The 25,533-nt window shown below is 45.0% G+C and overlaps 1 protein-coding gene across 1 annotated transcript; it reads right to left on the bottom strand.

The window, feature by feature from the left end:
• Positions 1 to 86: 86 nt before the first annotated feature.
• Positions 87 to 17,954, bottom strand: LOC126969117 (transmembrane protein KIAA1109 homolog). Its single transcript, XM_050814427.1, has 9 exons — positions 17,836 to 17,954; positions 15,392 to 15,591; positions 13,527 to 13,664; positions 11,909 to 12,067; positions 10,271 to 10,468; positions 7,861 to 8,040; positions 6,694 to 6,824; positions 5,494 to 5,597; positions 87 to 3,124 (listed from the first exon to the last, which is right to left on the bottom strand). The coding sequence occupies exons 1-9, from the start codon at positions 17,925 to 17,927 to the stop codon at positions 2,941 to 2,943; spliced, it is 1,386 nt and encodes a 461-aa protein (XP_050670384.1). The 5' UTR covers positions 17,928 to 17,954; the 3' UTR covers positions 87 to 2,940.
• Positions 17,955 to 25,533: the final 7,579 nt, after the last annotated feature.

Genomic DNA, 25,533 nt, shown 5'->3' with positions numbered 1-25,533 from the left:
ATCGTGGTCATAATGTGGTTTTATGATATTTGAATAATTATAAAAATACAAATTAGAGGGGGAGGAGAAATTATTTCTATGATAACTCATATATTCAATAATTTTAATTTTATATCACATCCATTATGTACAAATAATATTTCGTACTAAAATACATTAAATAGTAAAAGCAGCAACAACCATACACAGAATATAACTTCTATACAAAGGATACAGCTACCAACATTCATTATAATAACTAATTAGTCTATAATACAATAAATAAGAAACGATAAAACCTGCAGAGTGAAAACATTTTATATAAAATATGCAACTATTTTTTTTTAAAAAAAGGTAGTTAAAAGTATTTTTAATAAAATTACAAAAAACGCTAGGAAGGATTTTTGGAAGATTTATTGCTATTTTTAATTTTAGGACAATTAAACTAGTGATAATCTTGGTAAGGTAGTGATAAATTTGTATATAGAAAATTATTATTACAATATTCGTTTTCCTTTTAAATCTTCCATGGAAAATTATTATTACAATATTCCTTTCCTTAAATCTTCCATCTCTGCAGCGAAATTCCACTAGTAATTTTCTATTCCCGTAACATTCATAGAAACACTTATTAATAATACGAATAATATAAAACATACACTTTTCTCCTAAAACATAAAACTGGAATGGAAACAAACAAATCGATTAATAATTGACTATTTTAAATTACCTAACAATAATAGAAAATTCCCAATCACAGATATAAAAACTATTGAATAGAACATTTTTATATTTTGTTCGCTTTTAAATTATTGAACGAATATAAAAAAAATATCTATACACATTTGCATTTTGAAAAATAAATTAAAATTAAAACTATTCTAAGAATATCTAGGCAATCATATTTTTTTATAATTAAATAAGAAAGCAAATGTAAGTAATGTAGCTAACATACAAAATTATTTCAAGGTACATGTGAATATTTCATTTACACTACATGAATTAAATCAGTCTAAAGTGCTACTGGCAAAGTTCCGAGTGTCGACTTACCTAAAGGTACCGTCATATAGAACGGACTTGTGTCGACATTTAGTACCAACATCTATCTGGGTACTTATAGACATATAACTTATTATAAAGCTTAGATTAAGGAATGGACTCCACTGCGCTCCAACTAGATACCGCAGGCGGAGTCGCAAAGTGCGGAAACTAATACTACGCCCAAGTGGCCGTATTCGAGCTAGTGTCGAACAATGTATTCGAGCTAGTGTCGAACAATGTATAACGTTAACGTGCCACATGTTCTGTTAAACTTTGATTGACTAATAATTGAAACTAAAATACCGGGTTGCGTAGTAAAACTTTGCAAAAATAATACTACAAGAAATAAGAAAGACACTGGGTTCACGTATCATCAGTAAGAATTTTGTATTTTATTAATATCAATGTAAAATAACACGAAGCGTATGTTACAAAATTTGAAAGATGCAGTTGAGTGTCAAGATGCCACGCACACAATCTATCTAATAGTTGCCGTAGTAAAAAAGCTATTGTTCTTAGGTAGTGCGGTATCTAGTTGGAGACCAATCCTTAATCTAAGTTATAAAGTAATTATATTCATTTCTGAAATATTCCAACATTCAGTGTGTTCAAAATCAATACTGTATAGTCTGAATCACAAATACACAAAACGATAATTAGCTGCGTTGCTGAAAAGGTCGATGCATCCAATATAATAAAATTAGACGTAATTCCAGAAAAACGTTCCAAACCATAATCATGTCGAAATTGAGTTAAGAACACAAAACTGGTCACGTGATTCATATTAATGGACTGACAAAAAATGGCAGCCCTACTGTCACTCTTTAAATGACATCATGACTTAGTAGCCCAACCCACATGTGTGGAATACACTAATACATTAAACTTTAAACACGAATTCCTTAAAATGTGATGTTTGTGGCTTCGAATGATTTTCAGGAACTACATCCAATTATAAAGATAAACTAGCTGACCCAGCAAACGTTGTATTGCCGATATTAAAATCGCGATACAAAACTAACTGTTGATCGTAGATGGGTGAAAATTTGAAGTTGTATGTATTTTTTAATGCTGACTCATAATCAAACAAATTTAAAAAAAATAAAAAAAAAATTGCCGTGGACCACCCTTAACATTTAGGGGGATGAAAAATAGATGTCCGATTCTCAGACCTACCCAATATGAACTCAAAATTTCATGAATATCGGTCAATCCGTTTCGAAGGAGTTTAACTACAAACACCGCGACATGAGAATTTTATATAAGTATTAGATTGTATACATGTTAATACTTTTTATGAAATATCTAAAACGCTTTTAAATTAGGACACGACTCATATATTGAATGCAGGACCTTGCATACTAATCTGTTATGTATGTAACAGCCATTGTAAAATATTCCAACGGATTTAAAAGAGTGGCGTAAGTTATAGGTATATATGACATATGTCTTTGTAAGCCTTATGGTGTGTGTTATATCCCACGCGTTGCAGCACAAAACCACTCGTAATATTTACGTTTCCATAGCGTGAGTATGGCAACAGTACTTTTTATAGATGATATTTGAAGAGTGTACCATTTAAGTCTTAAGTTTTACCAGTGGGAGGCTCCTTTGCACAGGATGCCGGCTAGATTATGGGTATCACAACGGCCTATTTTTGAACTGAAGCAGTAATTACTGTGTCTGAAGGGCGCCGTAGCTAGTGATATTACTGGGCAAATGAGCCTTAACATCTTATGTCTCAAGGACGACGCAATTGTAGTGCCGCTCAGAAATTTTGGGTATTTCAAGAATCCTAAGCGGCACTGCATTGTAATGGGCAGGGCGTTTCAATTACCATCAGCTGAACGTGCTGCTCGTCTCGACACATATTTTCGTTAAAAAAAATCCGACGTCACTAATATGGCAGCCTGGTGGTGATCACTTGTGGTGCACCAGGTGCAGCAGTCGCAGCAGTGACACCGCCAGCAGCTTGTCGAGCGGGTCGAGTGCGCCCCGCTGCAGCCACTTGGGGATGGTGGTGCGAGCGTGTCGGAAGCCCAGCTTCTGCAGGATGTAGTCCACGCCGTACGGCTCGATGGACTTGCCGGCCCACGACAACAGTCTGAAAAACATTCACGACCCCTATAGCCCAGTATTTAGGGACCCTGCCTACTGCGCTAGAGGTCCCGGGTTCGAATCCCGGTAGGTGCAATCATTTATATGATGAACATGAATGTGTATGTACATGTATGTTTAAGTAAGTGTATTGTATTAAATATATCGTTGTCTTGTACCCACAGTACAGGCTATGCCTAGTTTGGGGCCAGATGATTTATGTAAGTGTCAGTATTATTACTATTATTCACGGGTCACATGTCGCCACTACATCTTCGGACATCTACTACGACCCGGTTACATAATCTCTGGACCTTACGTCGATGACGTCACATGGTCGCTTTGTTACGGTGTGCAAAAAAAGCAGCACTATAGGATATTATTATTAATAATAATCAACTACGATTTATTTTTTCTGTATTATAGATTGATGTAAAGATGTTGTGTTGTGGTGATGATTATTATTATTATAACGATTTAAAATCTATGAAGGAATCCGGGTTAAGTAAAAAAGTATTTATTTTTCTGGAAGTAGGTACTATTATAGCGACACAGAACAACGGAAGCTACGCAACTAAACAACAAAAGTCAAAACGTAGCAATGAAAACTTTAAAAAAAAACAATGATATATTGACGCAACAGGACGAGCACGAAGGAGTGAAAGGGGACCGGGAGGGGGGCTTCACGTTCCAGTGAAGGCCAGAGATAAGGTGGCCGTGAAAATCGCAGAAATATTCAAGAGCAAAATAGAATTACTGGTATCAAGAAAATATTCGTTCCTTAGGCCTTTCGATATTTCCGTACTCATTTAAACTGATTCTAATAAGAACTCCAAGTATAATCACACAACAGTATCATTCTTGGTTGGACGCAGGTGTAGAAGACTGCGCGCTATTCATGCAACTATTCTATAATATATTATAACGATGACGTAAGAATGTCCTTTTGTTAAAATCTCAGGTTGTGGCTTCATCTACAGGATCTACTTTACAGTTGATAATCCGCTCAACCCCAATAATTGCATATTAGGAAATTGACTTGAGATGTCGCTCTTGTAAATCTAAACAATATGTTATGTTTTTAAAGTGATAACCCTCACTTCTAGGATTAATACACATTTTTGTGAAAAACAACATTTTATTAACGATGCGGGATTCGAACCTACGACCTCCGGCGTTCCGTGCCGGTGCTCTAACCAACTGAGCTAACCGTTCGAGTACCGCCTCGTTACAAAATTCTGTTTGCTTTGTTCAACTCTCAGGTTGTGGCTTCATCTACAGGATCTACTTTACAGTTGATAACCTGCTCAACCCCAATACTTGCATACTAGGAAATTGACTTGAGATGTCACTCTTTAAAAAATTAACCATAAATCTTTAACAAGACATTTACTACTAGTCACTCGAACAGTTGGCTCAGTTGCGAGAATGAATTAAGTCTTAAAATTGTTTATAATGTCCTCCATTATTTATTTTCCTTCTAGGAAAGCTCGTTGCCATGAGACAGAAAGCCATTTAGAATAGATGTCGCCAAAAGTTTAAAGAATCTTGTTTATTCTATCAGCATCTAGTGAACCAGAGATCTACAAAATAGGTCGAAGTGAATAGCAACCCAATGATTAATCTAATCAACTGTAAGATTCCTCCACCTCAAAAACTGACCTTACAAAGAAACCAGAAAAACAGTAGAGTGATATGTGGAAGGGCTAAGTAAAAAATGAGCTGCTTGCTTGCTTTAACTGGCCTGAAGTGTGATGTACATCAACAATCAAAGTTACTACCCCCTTTTGAAGTCGGCAGGAAGCTTACTGCAGCCCAGTATCAACTCGAACCATTTGACCGCGTGTAACGCAGAGCTGCTTAACTTGTCGGTTCAGTGAACGGCTCGATTGCTTCATGTTGCGTGAGGTTTATTATCAGTCTTAAGATGCAGTTATCGCAGGGAATGTTCCGAAGAGCTCTGACACCTTTGCTGCCGAATTCCACTATCTGGATATGTAGCGTTCCTAAAATATACAGTTTTCAAGCAACTTTCTCCCACTGTACAAAGTACATCCTGCTCGGTGTTTCCAGGACTATACGACATTTATTTCTCCAAAAGATACATACCTAAAAGCTCAGATCATTCATACCTTAAAATAGATTGTGACAGCTGTGAACACGTTGAAAAAATCGAGGTTGACTGGTAACCTCGCTTTTGAGCAATGCACGCACACTAACACAAAGTGTCATACAAACCGCGAGTGTAAGACGTAGCTTGTCACGCACACTAAAGTCATAAAGCCTGGCCTGTTTTCATCGGTTGTCTAGCAGCAAGAGGCTCTTTAATCACAATTAAAATCACAATAATTCAGGGTGGACTGTATCATCACTCACCTGACAGTGGGCTCCAGGTGCCACGTGAGGCAGTGGTAGTCTCGGAAGTCGATGGGCGGCAACGCGGGAATTACTTCACCGTTACTGGCACGCCCACCCGGCATCTGACAAAAATATTTAAATTTATAATATTATCTGGAAAACAGACATACCAGTGGGAGGCTCCATTGCACAGGATGCCGGCAAGATTATGGGTACCACAACGGCGCCTATTTCTGGCGCCGTAGGTAGTGAAATTACTGGGCAAATGAGACTTTAACATCTTATGTCTCAAGGTGACGAGCGCAATTGCAATTGTTCAGAGTTTTTGGAGTTTTTCAAGAAAATTGAGCGGCACTGCATTGTAATGAGCAAGGCGTATCAATTATACACATTATACAGTCATAACAAAAAAAACATTTAGACCCATATTCTAGAACAATTCTCAGTTAGTTTGTTAGATAAGTATTAACCAGGTCGCGTACCAAGCGGCCACACCGCGCGATGGCGCACGAGCCATTCGTATCTTACCGACGTCAAGGTCAACGGGCTCGGGTTACAAAATAAAATTTATTGCTTTTAAGTGTTTGGGCTTGTTTATAAAAATGAACGTCGACGCTTTTGTTTTTAAACAAGCTAGCGCTTTGTTAGATAACATAAACAATAGATACTGCGTAATTTAAACAAATTTCGTATAAAGTAGGGCTGTCATGCATTTTCTATGATTTTTTTAGATTTACCTACAGATTACATTTCGATTATTACTAATGAATGTAGTAATTTTTTATAATTAAAACATACTTCAACGTTACTAATTAGCAATATAATAGTTACTAAAACATCATAGATAATACAAAAAAGAATTTTTAAATCGACTACTACAGATAATTTTTCTGGCTGACCGCATTTTGACGGCTTGTCGTGTTTTACACAGATAAAGTTTTAAAATTTAATAGTCTGTTAAATTACCTTTCTTGTGGTATATCATAGGATCGTTGGGCCACACTACTGCCATAGTCGAGGATAGTTGTAGTACAAAGAGTGACACACCTCACTTCGTCCTAATTACCCAAATGCCACCTGGCGTCTATCGAGAGACACGAAGTCGCGTATGGTCGATGCTATCCGAGCGCGACGTCATCCGACACATAGAATTCGGATCGCGCGACAAAGTCGAAGGATAAATATCGCCTAATGAAAACGGAGCTTTAGAGTACTCACAAGGCGCTCCTTCTCCTTGATGTAGCCGGAGATGAGGTCGTGCAGGAACAGAAAGGCCTCGGCGTCAACCGACACGAAGATGTGGTCCTCGAACTCCGTGATGAAGCTGCACTCCACCACCGGCATGCGATCTAGGAGCATGAACCACAACGGAGACCACATCAAAACTTAAATAATAAATTCAAACACGATTGCTAATAATCAAACATTTGCAGTGTTACTAAAATATCTGTTCGACGGCTTTTTATATTTCAACAGTCGGATGATTAGAAACTTTGTCAATTTCGTAAAATAAAGTAGTAAGTAAATTGTTTTTTTAAATGTGCTCAATATTAGAATCTGACAAATCATTATTTGATGGAAATTTAAAAATAGCTGGTAGAAATATAAAAAAAAAATCGTTTCACATATACAGAGTTCAGTGATAACAAAAACTAAAATTGAGAAACTTATTTTTTACTGTTTTTAATTTTCAATGCTTCATGATCAATGTAAGTAGTGGGGCATTCCACGTGAAACGGACAAGTAAAAATTTTGAAGTTTCCTGTTTTGGTTATATTCGATTATGTAACACATACATATATGTCCCGGACCCAGACATACAATATTTTTGTTGTACAATATATAGTGAGTGAGTTAACAGGTACGGAAATTTTGAGTAACTTACAAGTATGCGTTTTTCAAACCCAAGGACAAAGTTGTTGTAGTTATAATAAAATATTAGAATATATACTTGAGTTAATAAGCTTCTTAACTTTATTTTTGGACCGCTGCTGTCGCAGATTTATTTGGATTAAGATCGGCGTCACGCTGTTGGTATCCGCCATGTTGTTTTAAGTCGATCAGTGCACACGACCGGCGCGGGCGCTAGCTTGAAGACGAATGCGACTTCTAAATGAGCGCACTACTGATGGACAATAATAACTAACTTCAATCATGTCACAGATATTGACGTACACAATGACTACTTCAAACTCACTTTGACAGATGACATTCGCCACAGTTCAGCCACAATACACAGAATAGAATATAATCATACAGGCCATATTAATATAATATTCTTATTCTCCGACACGGTAATTACAAAGTCAAGCATTATTGGAAACAACAACTATTTTACCAGTCCGCTTCACGTGCCCAATGTAACTACCGTGTATATTTTTGTACCGTTCTCGGTAGGCGCGCGTGGCGGCTGGCGATGTGACGTCCGCAAGTGTAGCTGCAGTGCGGGTAGCGCGAAGATAACCTCACGCACGTGCCCGCTCTTGTGACCGCCACTCGTTCCCGCGCTACCCGCAGTCCCCGCACTGCCCGCCTCGCGCTCCAGCGACGGAAACAGCTCGATTGCTGATTGGAGAAAAACGAAATTTACGAATTACAAAGCTATACACTTAAGGCCATTCCCAATATTCAGTCTATCTCTAACTTGAGATAAAAATCGTAACTAACGTTGACTTTTCTGTCCCAATCAACTAAAAAAATCGTCGGAAACTCACCTTAACAGTACACACTGTCTGTGAATGGGACGACGTATAGCTTACCAGCGATACAAGTTTGTATGAATATTTCAATTCAGGCGTAAAATAAATATATGGCACCGATATAAGGCGATAGGAATGACTTATCGGGTATATTGGGAAGGCTTCAGATTATTGACAGCTAATTACTGACAGTAGAAGGTAGTAATTTATCTTTATCTGTAGATAGTATATTGGGGACGGCCGTTATTGTACAGTTAAAAAGAAATCATTGGTGGGTGCAATGCAAAAAACACACACTTAAACAAAAGAAAATAGCACACTTATTAATAAAAATCATTTTCGTATTATTAAAAACCAATGATGAATAACTTAGGTTATTTTATTGTGATACAGAATATATAAGTGAAGAATATTAATAGTTCACTCATTTCAGCTTTAATAATAATAATAATACACACACTTCACAAATATTTTCTAGCCTCAAATTACACATATTGAGCATAGCCTGTACTATTGGTACCAGACAACGATTTATGACTCAGAAACAAACACTAAAATTCATCATACAAACCTTTGTACCTACCGATATTCGAACACTAACGAACTTAGAAGTCAGGATCACTAACTACTGGGCTTTATAGACCAAGAAGAAAAGAATACATCATGCACTGGACAGACCACCCATCAACATCATCTTTGGTGGGCTACATAATAAAAACTTCACAGTCGACCGAGTCAGGATTTATTAAGTACTCTTAACTTAACTCTCTGCGTTGGGAAATCGACACAAGAGTGGTAAATACCGCAATTTGCATTAATGTGTAAGCATTCCTGTGTTTCGGTCTGAAGGGCGCCGTAGCTAGTGAAATTATTGGGCAAATGAGACTTAACATCTTACGTCTCAAGGTGAAGAGCGCAATTATAGTGCCGCTATGAATTTTTGGGCTTTTTCAAAAATCCTGAGCGGCACTGCAATTTAATGGGCAGGGCATATAAATTACCACCAGCTGAACGTCCTGCTCGTCTAGTCCTTTATTTTCATAAAAAAAAAAACAAAATACAAGCATAAAACCGTGACAAAAATAACACACTTATTAAAGTATCATTTACGTATTACTAAAAAACAATGATGAATATAACTTATATTGTGATATAGAACATATAAGTGAAAAGACCAAGAAGAAGAGAATACTACATGCACTGGACAGACCACCCATCAACATCGTGTTTGGTGGGCATTGTAAAAACATGATAGTCGACCCAGTCATGGTTTATTTATTTATTAATTATAGACACACCAACAAGTTATTCTAAACTCAATAAAAATAAGAAAAATATAAAAATACAACTCTGTTGTATTATTAAAAATAATGTTAGTACAAAAAACGCAAAGTACTTTAAAGGTTAATAAATGTTAAGATAAAAATTATTTCTCATGTTGAATATGAGTAAAACAACCCATATATATAATTAAACACTATTATAAATAACACTGTTGCAAAGTCTTTTAAAATGTATCACCGACATCCCAAGCACATCCATGAAGCCAAAATTAATATTGAAGAGCTCATTAAATAATCTCATAGAGCGCTGCAGTGGTGAGTGAAGACCAATACTTTACTAAGTATCCGGGGTCTTAAGGCGACACTAAATGCCAGCGACCTTGAGCGATATGAGTTCACGGCGACCGGCCCGCCATCTATGTAACAAAGCCAATATTTTCAAAATTCTTGCGTGGATAACAGTTTATATGCTTACAATCCTCGTTATTCACTACTAATCTGAATAAATGAACCTACACAAAAAAGTACAAGCTATAAGAATAACTTTTCTGAGAGAAGTACCAAAAAAATGCGTCACGCCATGCCAAAAAACTTGTCAAACTTCAACTATAACCAACAGCAAGCATTAGCAACCTACAAATAAGACTTAAGGATATGTGTAACAGGATTAAGTAGTGTTCATAGCTCGAAATGCTATACTTTCACCAGAAAACTTGTCTAAAAACACCATGTTTGCGTGTTTTCTGCTTACTGTTTGCCTTAACTTGTGTCGATTACCCAATGCAGTGAGCACAAGTTAAGAGTGGTAAATACCGTCGATCTCGCTGTCGGCGAAGGCGTACTGGAACCACTCCCGCAGCGTCTTGAACTGCGGCGGGAACAGCACGGTGCGCGACATGCGGCAAACCGTGGCCAGCGACTGGTGGCCGCTCCCCGCCTCACCTCCCGCTCCGCTCGCGGCTCCTCCTAGGCTGGCTGTCAGCGTCTGTACCGCGTGCACTTCCACCTCGCCTGACAACACGACACAATCACCAACATTACTAAACTTAAGGCCGCGTTTCCATCTGCAAGATAAGTTCCGCGAGAAATGTCTGACAGCAGCTTGCAAGTGTAAACCCCCATTGCAAGTGCTGTCGCGACAGTTTGTCATGCGCTCCTTGCGAGTAGTTGCGAAAACATGTCTAAACATGTCTGCATCGACTCGCGACAGATCTCGCTGCTTATCGGTCTAGTTTTGTATATCTCGCAGCAAGTATCGCCCGCACGGCTTGTGTTTTTGTTTAAATTGAAAATAATAAGTCATCGGCAAAGTCGTGAATGGTCTCGTGAAGAAACTATAAAGTTAATAGGATTTTATGAGTGCAATCCTTCTTTGTGGGACTATCGGCATGCGGATTATAAAAACTCTCGTTGGTAAACACCTCCGCGGTAAGTTGCGATTGTATGATCCGCGAACTTCACGCAAGACATTTATAGCAGAAATAAATTGCAGGAATTAGTACAACATGTAAACACTATTGCAAGAACTACTGCAAGACCTCCGCGAGTTTGCTTGCAGGTGGACACGCGGCCTAAGCTTTTGTCAAACAGACAGCGAATCGAAAGCGTGGTGAAGCGTTTTCATTGTGTTATGTTTAGTATCGTTTGAATCTAGTCACATAGACAAGCGATAGCAAACCGAATTCCACGCACGACACGCCACAAATTAGTATATCATCCCCACCTGGCTGTGTGGCTGTCCTCATCAGTGCGGTTTTTTAAGGAGCTTTCTTCCACGTACAACAAAGCTGTGGAATGAGCTTCCTTGTGAGGTATTTTCGAGACGATACGACATGGGTACCTTCAAAAAAAGCGCATTCACCTTCCTTAAAAGCCAGCAACGCTCCTGTGATTCCTCTGGTGTTGCAAGAGAATGTGGGCGGCGGAAATCCGAAAGGCGTGTCACGCCAGGACAAACCAGAGGCATGAGCGAGATAGTTGTATTAGCTTTGTATGCACGAGGTCAGACGCGACGGTTGTATTTATTTACAAAACTTTGACACGTGTGGCGTCCCGTAACGCTTCGCTTTTGGTTTGCTGTGCCTACTTTGTAGTTTGACGTCTTCGGTTCGAATTCTCCGTACTTTCAGTTCGGTTCGTATTTATGTTCCTTATGTTAGGACAGTACCTTCAATCTATGTATCGCTTTCCGGAAGCGATATATCCCGAAACCGCTACATGGATTTAAATGAATTTTGTAAATAATTACTGTTACTTAATAATAACTTAAAAAAAAAATCTTTGTTTTCTGTATTTCTAATGTTTATAATCTTTCTTGATGTTTCGAGGCATATAAATACGGGAAAGCGTGGTTGGAGACTTTTCATTAGTTTGAAACCAGAAATAACCCAGTGTATAAGTGATATAATCTAGTGATTACTCTGGACTCTTATCCAGAAGTGGACAAGTTACCTTCTTCTGTACGATGCTGCTGTGCTTCCGTGGCGAAGCTGATGCAGGGATCCTTGAGACTGAAAAGCGCCCAAGACTTGGCCTTCATGCTGGTGCCGTGAAAGCACGCCAGCGATATGTTTGAGCCCAGTAGCTCCATGCTTCCACCCAAGACACAACCTGAAACATTACATTCTCTTGAACTGGATTTTACAGTCAATGAGAGAGAGTACTCTATTTCTTTATTTCCTTTGGAATCCTGACTGCTGTAACCTTTCATATTTTATATTTATTTACTTTGCTAGCAAAATATACTTTCTTGTAAGTCAAAAAAGAAAAAAAGGCTATATAACTTTTTGTTGCTTTAGAAGAATCAACGGATAGGCCTGTCGGTAAGTGAATAACGTATCCAAGTAGCAATAACAAGATCTATACTTTGGATTAGATTTTATATTCTATCTATTCTTCCTACTGTGGTTTCTGTGGAAGATATAGTCAATGTCACGGTAAAGTAGACCAAGTTTAGAGTATTTGTTTTCAAATTTTAGTGGTAGTGATCGGTGCTAAAGTTAAAACAAGCCTGATTCGGAGGTCCGTGCCGATCACGCGCCTAACACGGTCCCGCTTTTTAGGTTTCCACCGCGTGTGCCACTATAGGTCAGCAGAGTGGGATGAGATGTATTATTTTTGCATCCTGTCCGTAGAGTCAGATCTGTTTTTCGTTGGATGATGATGATCTAGTTGCCGTTGCTGATGCTGTTGTGGTACTAAACGGTACAGAACTCTTCTTTCCATCCTGCTCAGTGCCTATCGGTGCCAGGTCACAACCTTGGTTTGACCGCTCCTGCAAAATGGCCTCTCGCCGAAAGCAGAAGTGCAATCAGGCTTGAGTCAATGCGGTGAGACTTCCAGCGAACTTAAAAAAAGAAACACTATAATCATGCCTCCAGGTCCTTCAAAAGAGTTACAGGTGACGCAAAGTCGAAGCACATTGGCAGAATTTGCGAGAGACTTGCCATGCCTTGACTCGGGAAATTGTGCGTTCTGGCCACTCCAAGAATGTCCAAGGATAGTTTTGCCAGGCAGCCAGTCCGCCACTGCACATGGACGATGAGTCGCTCGCCCATGACGCAAAAGAGAAAGCCGATATTATGGGCTCCCTCTTCGCCTCCAACTCGAGTCGACTCGCCCTTCCCTTCATCCCTTCTTTATTACAATATTGGTTTGTCTACAAACGTAAAATAGCACAAGAAATATGTTTTAAGTATTTTAGTTTTATTATAAAAATACACACACTTTTCTTATTATCTGATATGAGTATTAGTGCACTCCTAGTGCTACAAATATACCAGTGGGAGGCTCTTTTGCACAGGAAGCCGACAAGATTATGGGTACCACAACGGCGCCTATTTCTGTCATGAAGCAGTAATGTGTAAACATTACTGTGTTTCAGTCTGAAGGGCGCAGACTTAATATCTTATGTCTCAAGGTGACGAGCGCAATTGTAGTGCCACTCAGAATTTTTTTATGTTTCAAGAATCCTGAACGGCATTGCACTGTAATGGGTAGGGCGTATCAATTACCATCAGCTGAACGTCCTGCTCGTCTCGCCCCTTATTTTATAAATAATATAAAGTACCTTGCGAGTTGTTGGGCGTGGAGAAGGCTGCGAGCGGCAGCGACGTGGCGGCCACGAACTGCAGCACCTTCTGCCAGTGACGGTGGTGGCGCAGCTCCTGGTGCTGCTGCGGCTGACTCTCGCCGGGACTCGAAGCAGCTGCGGTCACATACAAAATTTAATAAAATTCCTGATGACGTAACTTGCTTAACGCTTAATATTCAAATGTCGTGAGCCTTCTTGAGTGTAAATTACACCAAGAGACCTACACGAGGCATCCTCAGGAGACGTTGTCAACACAAAAAAGGTGTCGAATTGATTGAAGATGAATCTTGGCGGGATTTACACTCATAGATTTAAATCTCATGTTAAAAAGTTAACTAATTCATAAAGCTTATTATAAGTTAATTGATTAACTTAATGGCGAGAATGTGTGGTCCTAAAAATATAACATATTGCTCTTGTGTGCCCTTGATTAGTTTTTAAGATATATTTATGACATTAATGAGTGTACAGTTTGTACCTATATTGAATGAATTTTGATTTGAATAATATTGCTTTATTTACAAAATTGCTATTTTTTTAGGTTAAGGAAATTACACAAATAAAATTTGAAAGACAAAATTTTATGAACGATGCGGGACTCGAACCCACGTATTTTAAATAATAATTATAATTATAATAAAGCCTGTTTAATTTCCTTAATAATTTGTTATGTTTTTAAAGTGATAACCCTCACTTCTAGGACTAATACACAAATAAAATTTGAAAAAAAAAATTTTATGAACTATGCGGGACTCAAATCCACGACCTCCGGCGTTCCGTCCCGGTGCAAAAAACAAAGCATATAAGATTTTATGACGATACGTCACTCGAAGGATTAGCTCAGTTGGTTAGAAACATACATATACAATAGGTTAAAACACTTTAAAAACATAACAAATTATTAAGGAAATTAAACAGGCTTTATTATTATTATAATTATTATTTAAAATACTACTACGTATGTACGACTAGGCGGGTCACACCCTTTATAGTTTTTATTTCTATTATTATTATATTTAAAAGTTTTACTATGACAAATTGCGTCTGGCAACTTATTACTTCTCTTAAATCCTTGCACGATTTAATTTTAATAATTTATTTTATTTTTAATTTCACTTTAGTATTTAGACAGTATTTTTATTTTATTTGATTTTGATAATTTGATTTGAGTATGTAGGTAATTATGTCTGGTCACTGACAGCTGAAACACATCCTTGCTGCCTGTATTGTCTTTAAATAATTAATAATAAAATTAAGAAACACATTTGTAACTTTTATTACTATTCTTTATTGAAATATTTGGGAAATAAAGTTATTATTATTATTTTAATAATCCAAATATCTTTTCAGCCTTATTTTGTGATTGTGTGTTCACTATAATTCTGAGCTTTATTCTGTTGAATAAGAAATGTGAGACTCCTGCTTGCTAGTCATCTATTGTAGTAGAAAGCTACAAAGAAGAGAAGGAAGTGCTCTGTGTTTTGGAGATAGGATTTACCTTACTCAGTGTTATGTTATGTGTACTATGTGCTAATAGAAAGAACTACGTATCCAATGAATCCATTTGGTTTTATTTATTTATGACGTACTTATAATTCAGATAAACCATTTATTTATTTTTTTATGGAAAACGTGGACAAACGAGCGTATAACAACTAGCAGTTGCCCGTTGCATTCGCAACTAAAGGTTTTATCTCAATAAAATGTTTAAGTAGGGGTAACAGAGAGAGTTGTCATACTGAAAAATGCAAGGCAAGCCTTTGAGCCATTAAGTTGGCATAGTGACCTCCCATTCTGCACGGACGCACCCCAAGAAAGGGAAAATGACTGGCGATACTCACGCTCCTTCTTGTCTCTTCTCATGGTTCCATAGTTGGGATGCAGTGAGCTGAACACGCGTTTACTGGACTTGAACTGCTGCGTGAAGAATTCCTCAAGCTTCAGCTGCATCTTCATCAGGTCGGGCGTGGTGCTGCGGCTCATCAGGATCTGCAGCTGCTGCCAGCTCAGTGTGCAGTGTGTTAATATCGTCGCTGGCCGGCTGGAAAATAAGGCTATGTTAGGTTGTATAAAATATTTTTTTTTCCACCTCGATGAAAAGCTGTGTTATAGTCCCTGGTACGAGGGACAAAAGTGACCGATTCTCTCCCGGCAAGACGACTTTTGTCCCTCGTACCAGGGACTAAAAGCGGGATTTTCATCCAGGCGGGAAAAAAATCATATACACACCACTTGAGATTGCCTCCTGCGATTGTCAATATTGCGCGGGTGAGAATGAGCTACTTTTCTTCCTAGGTACGTAATATACTATTTTCTCAACCTGATTCTGATTGTCAGAATCTTCCGTGTTGCGAAGTGCTGTTTGACCTGATTCGTGCCGCAGAATGCTCTACACGCTACAATGTTGGATATCATCCCCATAACCTGGATGTCCTGCGATCCTGTTCAGTGCGGTTTCGAAGAAACTTCCTATCACTATCGAATGAGCTTCCTTGTGCACCGTTTTCAGGACGATACGACATGGGTACCAGCACGTACAGTAAATTATAACATTGGTAACCCTTTTATGGTTTGCTGTTGAAGTATAATGTGGGCCGCTGTGATCACTCAAGGTCAGATGACCCGTACGTACGTTCGTCTCCCTCCCCATAAAAATATAAACCAAAACATGGAACAAAATTATGTTATGGCAGGAGTTACGCAGGCCCAACACGGCTAAACCTGCATACGTTGCCACCCCGTACCCCGACGTAGTGCTGATCGAGCACCCATTGTCTTTTACATTTCTTTAGTTTCATTATAATATTGTTTAATCAGTCTTGTTCCAATTTTTCTGTGAGTAACATTAAATATTGTTAAATAAAGTGCTTTTTAAAAACTTAATTCCCGACGCCCGATACATAACTCAGGTCTGAATCTATTTAATGTCTTCCGGAATGCCGTCAATGACACTGAATGAATATAGAATTTCTCAGATTTGTAAAAGCCATCATGCTCCCGACATTCTTCTTTTTCCTCTTCTTCTTAATTCTTACAGACGCTATAACAAATGTTAGTCCTCAAATGTCTCGTGGCAAAGGGACAGAAATTAGCTGACCTCACATAGTAACAAGGGAAGACAAAATTTATCATTTCAAGCAACGGAGGATAATTTTAATTCTATGGTGATAACATTGAAGTTTGGGTAGGTGTTTATAAAAGGTAAGGCTTAGGTATATACACAGAGAGAAGTAAAACTCTTAGCAAACGCTTCACAAATCGACCGAGTTGTAAAATAACTGTCCCTAAAGTCTCACTAGTAACAGTAGTTACAACAGTTATTGTACTGTTACTAGTGAGACTGTAGGGACAGTTATCTGACACTGGACAGGTACTCCTCCTCCCTTGTGTTTATAATTTACAAGAGACCAGAATCATTTACAATATTTTTAAAAAATTATAAAAAGAAGCCCGCTGTTTTGCACCCCTTCTTTCGAGCAGTGTCTAGGGATACGTAGATATTGGCAGTATTGTGACAGCTGTCTTCTGGCGTCTGTACACGGCAAGATGCCACGGGGACTCGGTAGCATACAAACATAGAAGCGCGGGCGTATGGGAGGTTAAGAAAGGAATTTAAAGTATATTTTTTTTTGTGTTATATACCGTAATACTAAGCTTACCGTGTCACATTCAGTCCACATTCTTTCTAAAGATCTTTAAACATAGAACGAGACGAAATAGCGTTTGAGTAGATACAAGAACGATCTGTGAGTCGATATTGTACACTCTACTTACCAACTAAACTAAAAATTACCTACTACAATGTCACTACAGATTTATGAACCTGTGTAACTGTTTGTACCTCTTTTAAATCTTATACCATAATTTTTATTAACATTATTTATTATTAATAATCATATATTTTTAGATTTTTAAATTTTTTATTAAATTATAATAAAAAAATATATCTACACTGCCTTTATTTACTGATTTTAATTTCTATTAAATTATATTCATAACTATAATTTAAAAAATTACTAGTCGTTGCTACTCCACGAGTCAATAATGTTGGCGCTACTGAAAACCAGTGCTACACTGGCGCCACGCCATTACTGAAATAGCTCCATTTGGTGACATTCACTGCCGCACAGTACCTTTTTCGTTTTTAGTAATAAATTGTGTTATTTAATTGGTTTTATTAGTTAGTTCTAAGAAATTATTAATCATTCTGGTTTGTTATTTAATAATTGTGTGGTGATGGTTTGTTATCAATAAATATCTATTCTACTCTACTTTATCGCTGTACCTGGCGGCGGGGCGGTGTTTGCGCGGCTGCCACTGGTCCCGCAGCGCCGCGCGAGGTCGCGACAGTCGCGCCAGCAACACGGGCGTGCCCATGTACTCCAGCCGCAGCTCCAGCGCGGCCAGTCGCACGCCGCACACGTGCGCCGGGTTGTTATCAATAAATATCTATTCTACTCTACTTTATCGCTGTACCTGGCGGCGGGGCGGTGTTTGCGCGGCTGCCACTGGTCCCGCAGCGCCGCGCGAGGTCGCGACAGTCGCGCCAGCAACACGGGCGTGCCCATGTACTCCAGCCGCAGCTCCAGCGCGGCCAGTCGCACGCCGCACACGTGCGCCGGGTTGTTATCAATAAATATCTATTCTACTCTACTTTATCGCTGTACCTGGCGGCGGGGCGGTGTTTGCGCGGCTGCCACTGGTCCCGCAGCGCCGCGCGAGGTCGCGACAGTCGCGCCAGCAACACGGGCGTGCCCATGTACTCCAGCCGCAGCTCCAGCGCGGCCAGTCGCACGCCGCACACGTGCGCCGGGTTGTTATCAATAAATATCTATTCTACTCTACTTTATCGCTGTACCTGGCGGCGGGGCGGTGTTTGCGCGGCTGCCACTGGTCCCGCAGCGCCGCGCGAGGTCGCGACAGTCGCGCCAGCAACACGGGCGTGCCCATGTACTCCAGCCGCAGCTCCAGCGCGGCCAGTCGCACGCCGCACACGTGCGCCGGGTTGTTATCAATAAATATCTATTCTACTCTACTTTATCGCTGTACCTGGCGGCGGGGCGGTGTTTGCGCGGCTGCCACTGGTCCCGCAGCGCCGCGCGAGGTCGCGACAGTCGCGCCAGCAACACGGGCGTGCCCATGTACTCCAGCCGCAGCTCCAGCGCGGCCAGTCGCACGCCGCACACGTGCGCCGGGTTGTTATCAATAAATATCTATTCTACTCTACTTTATCGCTGTACCTGGCGGCGGGGCGGTGTTTGCGCGGCTGCCACTGGTCCCGCAGCGCCGCGCGAGGTCGCGACAGTCGCGCCAGCAACACGGGCGTGCCCATGTACTCCAGCCGCAGCTCCAGCGCGGCCAGTCGCACGCCGCACACGTGCGCCGGGTTGTTATCAATAAATATCTATTCTACTCTACTTTATCGCTGTACCTGGCGGCGGGGCGGTGTTTGCGCGGCTGCCACTGGTCCCGCAGCGCCGCGCGAGGTCGCGACAGTCGCGCCAGCAACACGGGCGTGCCCATGTACTCCAGCCGCAGCTCCAGCGCGGCCAGTCGCACGCCGCACACGTGCGCCGGGTTGTTATCAATAAATATCTATTCTACTCTACTTTATCGCTGTACCTGGCGGCGGGGCGGTGTTTGCGCGGCTGCCACTGGTCCCGCAGCGCCGCGCGAGGTCGCGACAGTCGCGCCAGCAACACGGGCGTGCCCATGTACTCCAGCCGCAGCTCCAGCGCGGCCAGTCGCACGCCGCACACGTGCGCCGGGTTGTTATCAATAAATATCTATTCTACTCTACTTTATCGCTGTACCTGGCGGCGGGGCGGTGTTTGCGCGGCTGCCACTGGTCCCGCAGCGCCGCGCGAGGTCGCGACAGTCGCGCCAGCAACACGGGCGTGCCCATGTACTCCAGCCGCAGCTCCAGCGCGGCCAGTCGCACGCCGCACACGTGCGCCGGGTTGTTATCAATAAATATCTATTCTACTCTACTTTATCGCTGTACCTGGCGGCGGGGCGGTGTTTGCGCGGCTGCCACTGGTCCCGCAGCGCCGCGCGAGGTCGCGACAGTCGCGCCAGCAACACGGGCGTGCCCATGTACTCCAGCCGCAGCTCCAGCGCGGCCAGTCGCACGCCGCACACGTGCGCCGGGTTGTTATCAATAAATATCTATTCTACTCTACTTTATCGCTGTACCTGGCGGCGGGGCGGTGTTTGCGCGGCTGCCACTGGTCCCGCAGCGCCGCGCGAGGTCGCGACAGTCGCGCCAGCAACACGGGCGTGCCCATGTACTCCAGCCGCAGCTCCAGCGCGGCCAGTCGCACGCCGCACACGTGCGCCGGGTTGTTATCAATAAATATCTATTCTACTCTACTTTATCGCTGTACCTGGCGGCGGGGCGGTGTTTGCGCGGCTGCCACTGGTCCCGCAGCGCCGCGCGAGGTCGCGACAGTCGCGCCAGCAACACGGGCGTGCCCATGTACTCCAGCCGCAGCTCCAGCGCGGCCAGTCGCACGCCGCACACGTGCGCCGGGTTGTTATCAATAAATATCTATTCTACTCTACTTTATCGCTGTACCTGGCGGCGGGGCGGTGTTTGCGCGGCTGCCACTGGTCCCGCAGCGCCGCGCGAGGTCGCGACAGTCGCGCCAGCAACACGGGCGTGCCCATGTACTCCAGCCGCAGCTCCAGCGCGGCCAGTCGCACGCCGCACACGTGCGCCGGGTTGTTATCAATAAATATCTATTCTACTCTACTTTATCGCTGTACCTGGCGGCGGGGCGGTGTTTGCGCGGCTGCCACTGGTCCCGCAGCGCCGCGCGAGGTCGCGACAGTCGCGCCAGCAACACGGGCGTGCCCATGTACTCCAGCCGCAGCTCCAGCGCGGCCAGTCGCACGCCGCACACGTGCGCCGGGTTGTTATCAATAAATATCTATTCTACTCTACTTTATCGCTGTACCTGGCGGCGGGGCGGTGTTTGCGCGGCTGCCACTGGTCCCGCAGCGCCGCGCGAGGTCGCGACAGTCGCGCCAGCAACACGGGCGTGCCCATGTACTCCAGCCGCAGCTCCAGCGCGGCCAGTCGCACGCCGCACACGTGCGCCGGGTTGTTATCAATAAATATCTATTCTACTCTACTTTATCGCTGTACCTGGCGGCGGGGCGGTGTTTGCGCGGCTGCCACTGGTCCCGCAGCGCCGCGCGAGGTCGCGACAGTCGCGCCAGCAACACGGGCGTGCCCATGTACTCCAGCCGCAGCTCCAGCGCGGCCAGTCGCACGCCGCACACGTGCGCCGGGTTGTTATCAATAAATATCTATTCTACTCTACTTTATCGCTGTACCTGGCGGCGGGGCGGTGTTTGCGCGGCTGCCACTGGTCCCGCAGCGCCGCGCGAGGTCGCGACAGTCGCGCCAGCAACACGGGCGTGCCCATGTACTCCAGCCGCAGCTCCAGCGCGGCCAGTCGCACGCCGCACACGTGCGCCGGGTTGTTATCAATAAATATCTATTCTACTCTACTTTATCGCTGTACCTGGCGGCGGGGCGGTGTTTGCGCGGCTGCCACTGGTCCCGCAGCGCCGCGCGAGGTCGCGACAGTCGCGCCAGCAACACGGGCGTGCCCATGTACTCCAGCCGCAGCTCCAGCGCGGCCAGTCGCACGCCGCACACGTGCGCCGGGTTGTTATCAATAAATATCTATTCTACTCTACTTTATCGCTGTACCTGGCGGCGGGGCGGTGTTTGCGCGGCTGCCACTGGTCCCGCAGCGCCGCGCGAGGTCGCGACAGTCGCGCCAGCAACACGGGCGTGCCCATGTACTCCAGCCGCAGCTCCAGCGCGGCCAGTCGCACGCCGCACACGTGCGCCGGGTTGTTATCAATAAATATCTATTCTACTCTACTTTATCGCTGTACCTGGCGGCGGGGCGGTGTTTGCGCGGCTGCCACTGGTCCCGCAGCGCCGCGCGAGGTCGCGACAGTCGCGCCAGCAACACGGGCGTGCCCATGTACTCCAGCCGCAGCTCCAGCGCGGCCAGTCGCACGCCGCACACGTGCGCCGGGTTGTTATCAATAAATATCTATTCTACTCTACTTTATCGCTGTACCTGGCGGCGGGGCGGTGTTTGCGCGGCTGCCACTGGTCCCGCAGCGCCGCGCGAGGTCGCGACAGTCGCGCCAGCAACACGGGCGTGCCCATGTACTCCAGCCGCAGCTCCAGCGCGGCCAGTCGCACGCCGCACACGTGCGCCGGGTTGTTATCAATAAATATCTATTCTACTCTACTTTATCGCTGTACCTGGCGGCGGGGCGGTGTTTGCGCGGCTGCCACTGGTCCCGCAGCGCCGCGCGAGGTCGCGACAGTCGCGCCAGCAACACGGGCGTGCCCATGTACTCCAGCCGCAGCTCCAGCGCGGCCAGTCGCACGCCGCACACGTGCGCCGGGTTGTTATCAATAAATATCTATTCTACTCTACTTTATCGCTGTACCTGGCGGCGGGGCGGTGTTTGCGCGGCTGCCACTGGTCCCGCAGCGCCGCGCGAGGTCGCGACAGTCGCGCCAGCAACACGGGCGTGCCCATGTACTCCAGCCGCAGCTCCAGCGCGGCCAGTCGCACGCCGCACACGTGCGCCGGGTTGTTATCAATAAATATCTATTCTACTCTACTTTATCGCTGTACCTGGCGGCGGGGCGGTGTTTGCGCGGCTGCCACTGGTCCCGCAGCGCCGCGCGAGGTCGCGACAGTCGCGCCAGCAACACGGGCGTGCCCATGTACTCCAGCCGCAGCTCCAGCGCGGCCAGTCGCACGCCGCACACGTGCGCCGGGTTGTTATCAATAAATATCTATTCTACTCTACTTTATCGCTGTACCTGGCGGCGGGGCGGTGTTTGCGCGGCTGCCACTGGTCCCGCAGCGCCGCGCGAGGTCGCGACAGTCGCGCCAGCAACACGGGCGTGCCCATGTACTCCAGCCGCAGCTCCAGCGCGGCCAGTCGCACGCCGCACACGTGCGCCGGGTTGTTATCAATAAATATCTATTCTACTCTACTTTATCGCTGTACCTGGCGGCGGGGCGGTGTTTGCGCGGCTGCCACTGGTCCCGCAGCGCCGCGCGAGGTCGCGACAGTCGCGCCAGCAACACGGGCGTGCCCATGTACTCCAGCCGCAGCTCCAGCGCGGCCAGTCGCACGCCGCACACGTGCGCCGGGTTGTTATCAATAAATATCTATTCTACTCTACTTTATCGCTGTACCTGGCGGCGGGGCGGTGTTTGCGCGGCTGCCACTGGTCCCGCAGCGCCGCGCGAGGTCGCGACAGTCGCGCCAGCAACACGGGCGTGCCCATGTACTCCAGCCGCAGCTCCAGCGCGGCCAGTCGCACGCCGCACACGTGCGCCGGGTTGTTATCAATAAATATCTATTCTACTCTACTTTATCGCTGTACCTGGCGGCGGGGCGGTGTTTGCGCGGCTGCCACTGGTCCCGCAGCGCCGCGCGAGGTCGCGACAGTCGCGCCAGCAACACGGGCGTGCCCATGTACTCCAGCCGCAGCTCCAGCGCGGCCAGTCGCACGCCGCACACGTGCGCCGGGTTGTTATCAATAAATATCTATTCTACTCTACTTTATCGCTGTACCTGGCGGCGGGGCGGTGTTTGCGCGGCTGCCACTGGTCCCGCAGCGCCGCGCGAGGTCGCGACAGTCGCGCCAGCAACACGGGCGTGCCCATGTACTCCAGCCGCAGCTCCAGCGCGGCCAGTCGCACGCCGCACACGTGCGCCGGGTTGTTATCAATAAATATCTATTCTACTCTACTTTATCGCTGTACCTGGCGGCGGGGCGGTGTTTGCGCGGCTGCCACTGGTCCCGCAGCGCCGCGCGAGGTCGCGACAGTCGCGCCAGCAACACGGGCGTGCCCATGTACTCCAGCCGCAGCTCCAGCGCGGCCAGTCGCACGCCGCACACGTGCGCCGGGTTGTTATCAATAAATATCTATTCTACTCTACTTTATCGCTGTACCTGGCGGCGGGGCGGTGTTTGCGCGGCTGCCACTGGTCCCGCAGCGCCGCGCGAGGTCGCGACAGTCGCGCCAGCAACACGGGCGTGCCCATGTACTCCAGCCGCAGCTCCAGCGCGGCCAGTCGCACGCCGCACACGTGCGCCGGGTTGTTATCAATAAATATCTATTCTACTCTACTTTATCGCTGTACCTGGCGGCGGGGCGGTGTTTGCGCGGCTGCCACTGGTCCCGCAGCGCCGCGCGAGGTCGCGACAGTCGCGCCAGCAACACGGGCGTGCCCATGTACTCCAGCCGCAGCTCCAGCGCGGCCAGTCGCACGCCGCACACGTGCGCCGGGTTGTTATCAATAAATATCTATTCTACTCTACTTTATCGCTGTACCTGGCGGCGGGGCGGTGTTTGCGCGGCTGCCACTGGTCCCGCAGCGCCGCGCGAGGTCGCGACAGTCGCGCCAGCAACACGGGCGTGCCCATGTACTCCAGCCGCAGCTCCAGCGCGGCCAGTCGCACGCCGCACACGTGCGCCGGGTTGTTATCAATAAATATCTATTCTACTCTACTTTATCGCTGTACCTGGCGGCGGGGCGGTGTTTGCGCGGCTGCCACTGGTCCCGCAGCGCCGCGCGAGGTCGCGACAGTCGCGCCAGCAACACGGGCGTGCCCATGTACTCCAGCCGCAGCTCCAGCGCGGCCAGTCGCACGCCGCACACGTGCGCCGGGTTGTTGCCCGGCTCCTCCTCCACGTGGACTGAAAAGGTGCTCTAGTTATGTCTCCGTTACCTATATTACATAGATATATATACAGACATCTGCTAGTGCGTACATTTTCACTGAATAGGGAAGTTTAGTTCTTTTTGCCTCGCTCACCCACTGTTTTTTTATGATAATAAGGGACGGGACGAGCAGGATGTCTAGCTGATAGTAATTGCTGATGCAATTGCGCTCGTCACCTTGAGACATAAGATGTTAAGTCTCATTTGCCAAGTAATTTCACAAGCTACGGCGCCCTCCAGGCCGAAACACAGTAATGGTTACACATGACTGCTTCACGGCAGAAATAGGGAGCTATTTCGGTACCCAAAATCTAGCCGGCAACCTGTGCAAAGCAGCCTCCTACTATGTGACATCAACTGCCATCTGCAAAAGCGGTACGAACTAGATTTTGAAGTTTATTCCTTCTGGTGTTACCGATGTCCACTTTCCATCATATCAATAATATTTTCCATCATATTATTAATAGAAAAATGTCTTTAAAAAGACCTGCGTTAAACCTAACAAGAAGTTTTCTATAACTTCTGCCAAGGCCGTCAGCGGTCAACGTGAAAATATGTATCTATAACACTTAAGTGGGCGGTACCGTGGGCGTGGAGCGCAGCTAGTGTGATGGCCCCGCCCACAATGCCGGCGCGAGCGTCCAACGCGGAGTGCCCCAGTGACAGTCGCACCACCATGTGCTTGCGGTGCGTACTGCCGATGCTCAGTCGCCCGCCCGCGCCCAGAGATCTGCTCTGCCAACTGAAAACAATTCATTCAATCATTAAATAACCTTACAGTTGCTATACTTCTAAGATACAATGTCTCTCTCAGAAAGCAGTACTTGAATGTTTGGATATCATTTGTAATAGTCGCCTCGACGCATCCATTTATTAATTACACTTTATAATTGTATCATTGTAAGATAAACATACATCCATACAGTTCATGAACTCTGAACAAAGTTCATAGCAGACTTCTCTTCCACGGATATTTTCGGCTTTATAGAACTGACTGACCGGAGAGAGGTGCTGTAGAACTATAGGATTTCCCATTCATACAACAAAGGACACATTATATCAAGAGTTTAATTTTTTCTATAAGGATAGTGTTGAAATTCATGTCAGGTAAACCTCCACACAGTTCACAGACTCTGTGAGTCTGTCAATAAAGTTTACGTCCTAGATGCCCAGATGGCGCTAGCTATAGATTAAA

This window comes from Leptidea sinapis, chromosome 17 (genome assembly GCF_905404315.1).
Source record: "Leptidea sinapis chromosome 17, ilLepSina1.1, whole genome shotgun sequence".
Taxonomy (NCBI): domain Eukaryota; kingdom Metazoa; phylum Arthropoda; class Insecta; order Lepidoptera; family Pieridae; genus Leptidea; species Leptidea sinapis.
The sequence above is the reverse complement of the archived record's forward strand: the minus strand, read 5'-3'. Positions and strand labels throughout refer to the sequence as shown.

What these genes read in the sequence shown, in the direction of transcription:
- LOC126969117 (XM_050814427.1), bottom strand. Translation starts at nt 17,927, where the DNA reads ATGGGCACGCCCGTGTTGCTGGCGCGACTGTCGCGACCTCGCGCGGCG. An exon ending in AAACACCGCCCCGCCGCCAG is followed by an intron (nt 15,592 to 17,835) that starts GTACAGCGATAA and finishes CTTATTTTCCAG; the next exon opens with CCGGCCAGCGACGATATTAA. An exon ending in CACCTGGAGCCCACTGTCAG is followed by an intron (nt 3,125 to 5,493) that starts GTGAGTGATGAT and finishes AATGTTTTTCAG; the next exon opens with ACTGTTGTCGTGGGCCGGCA.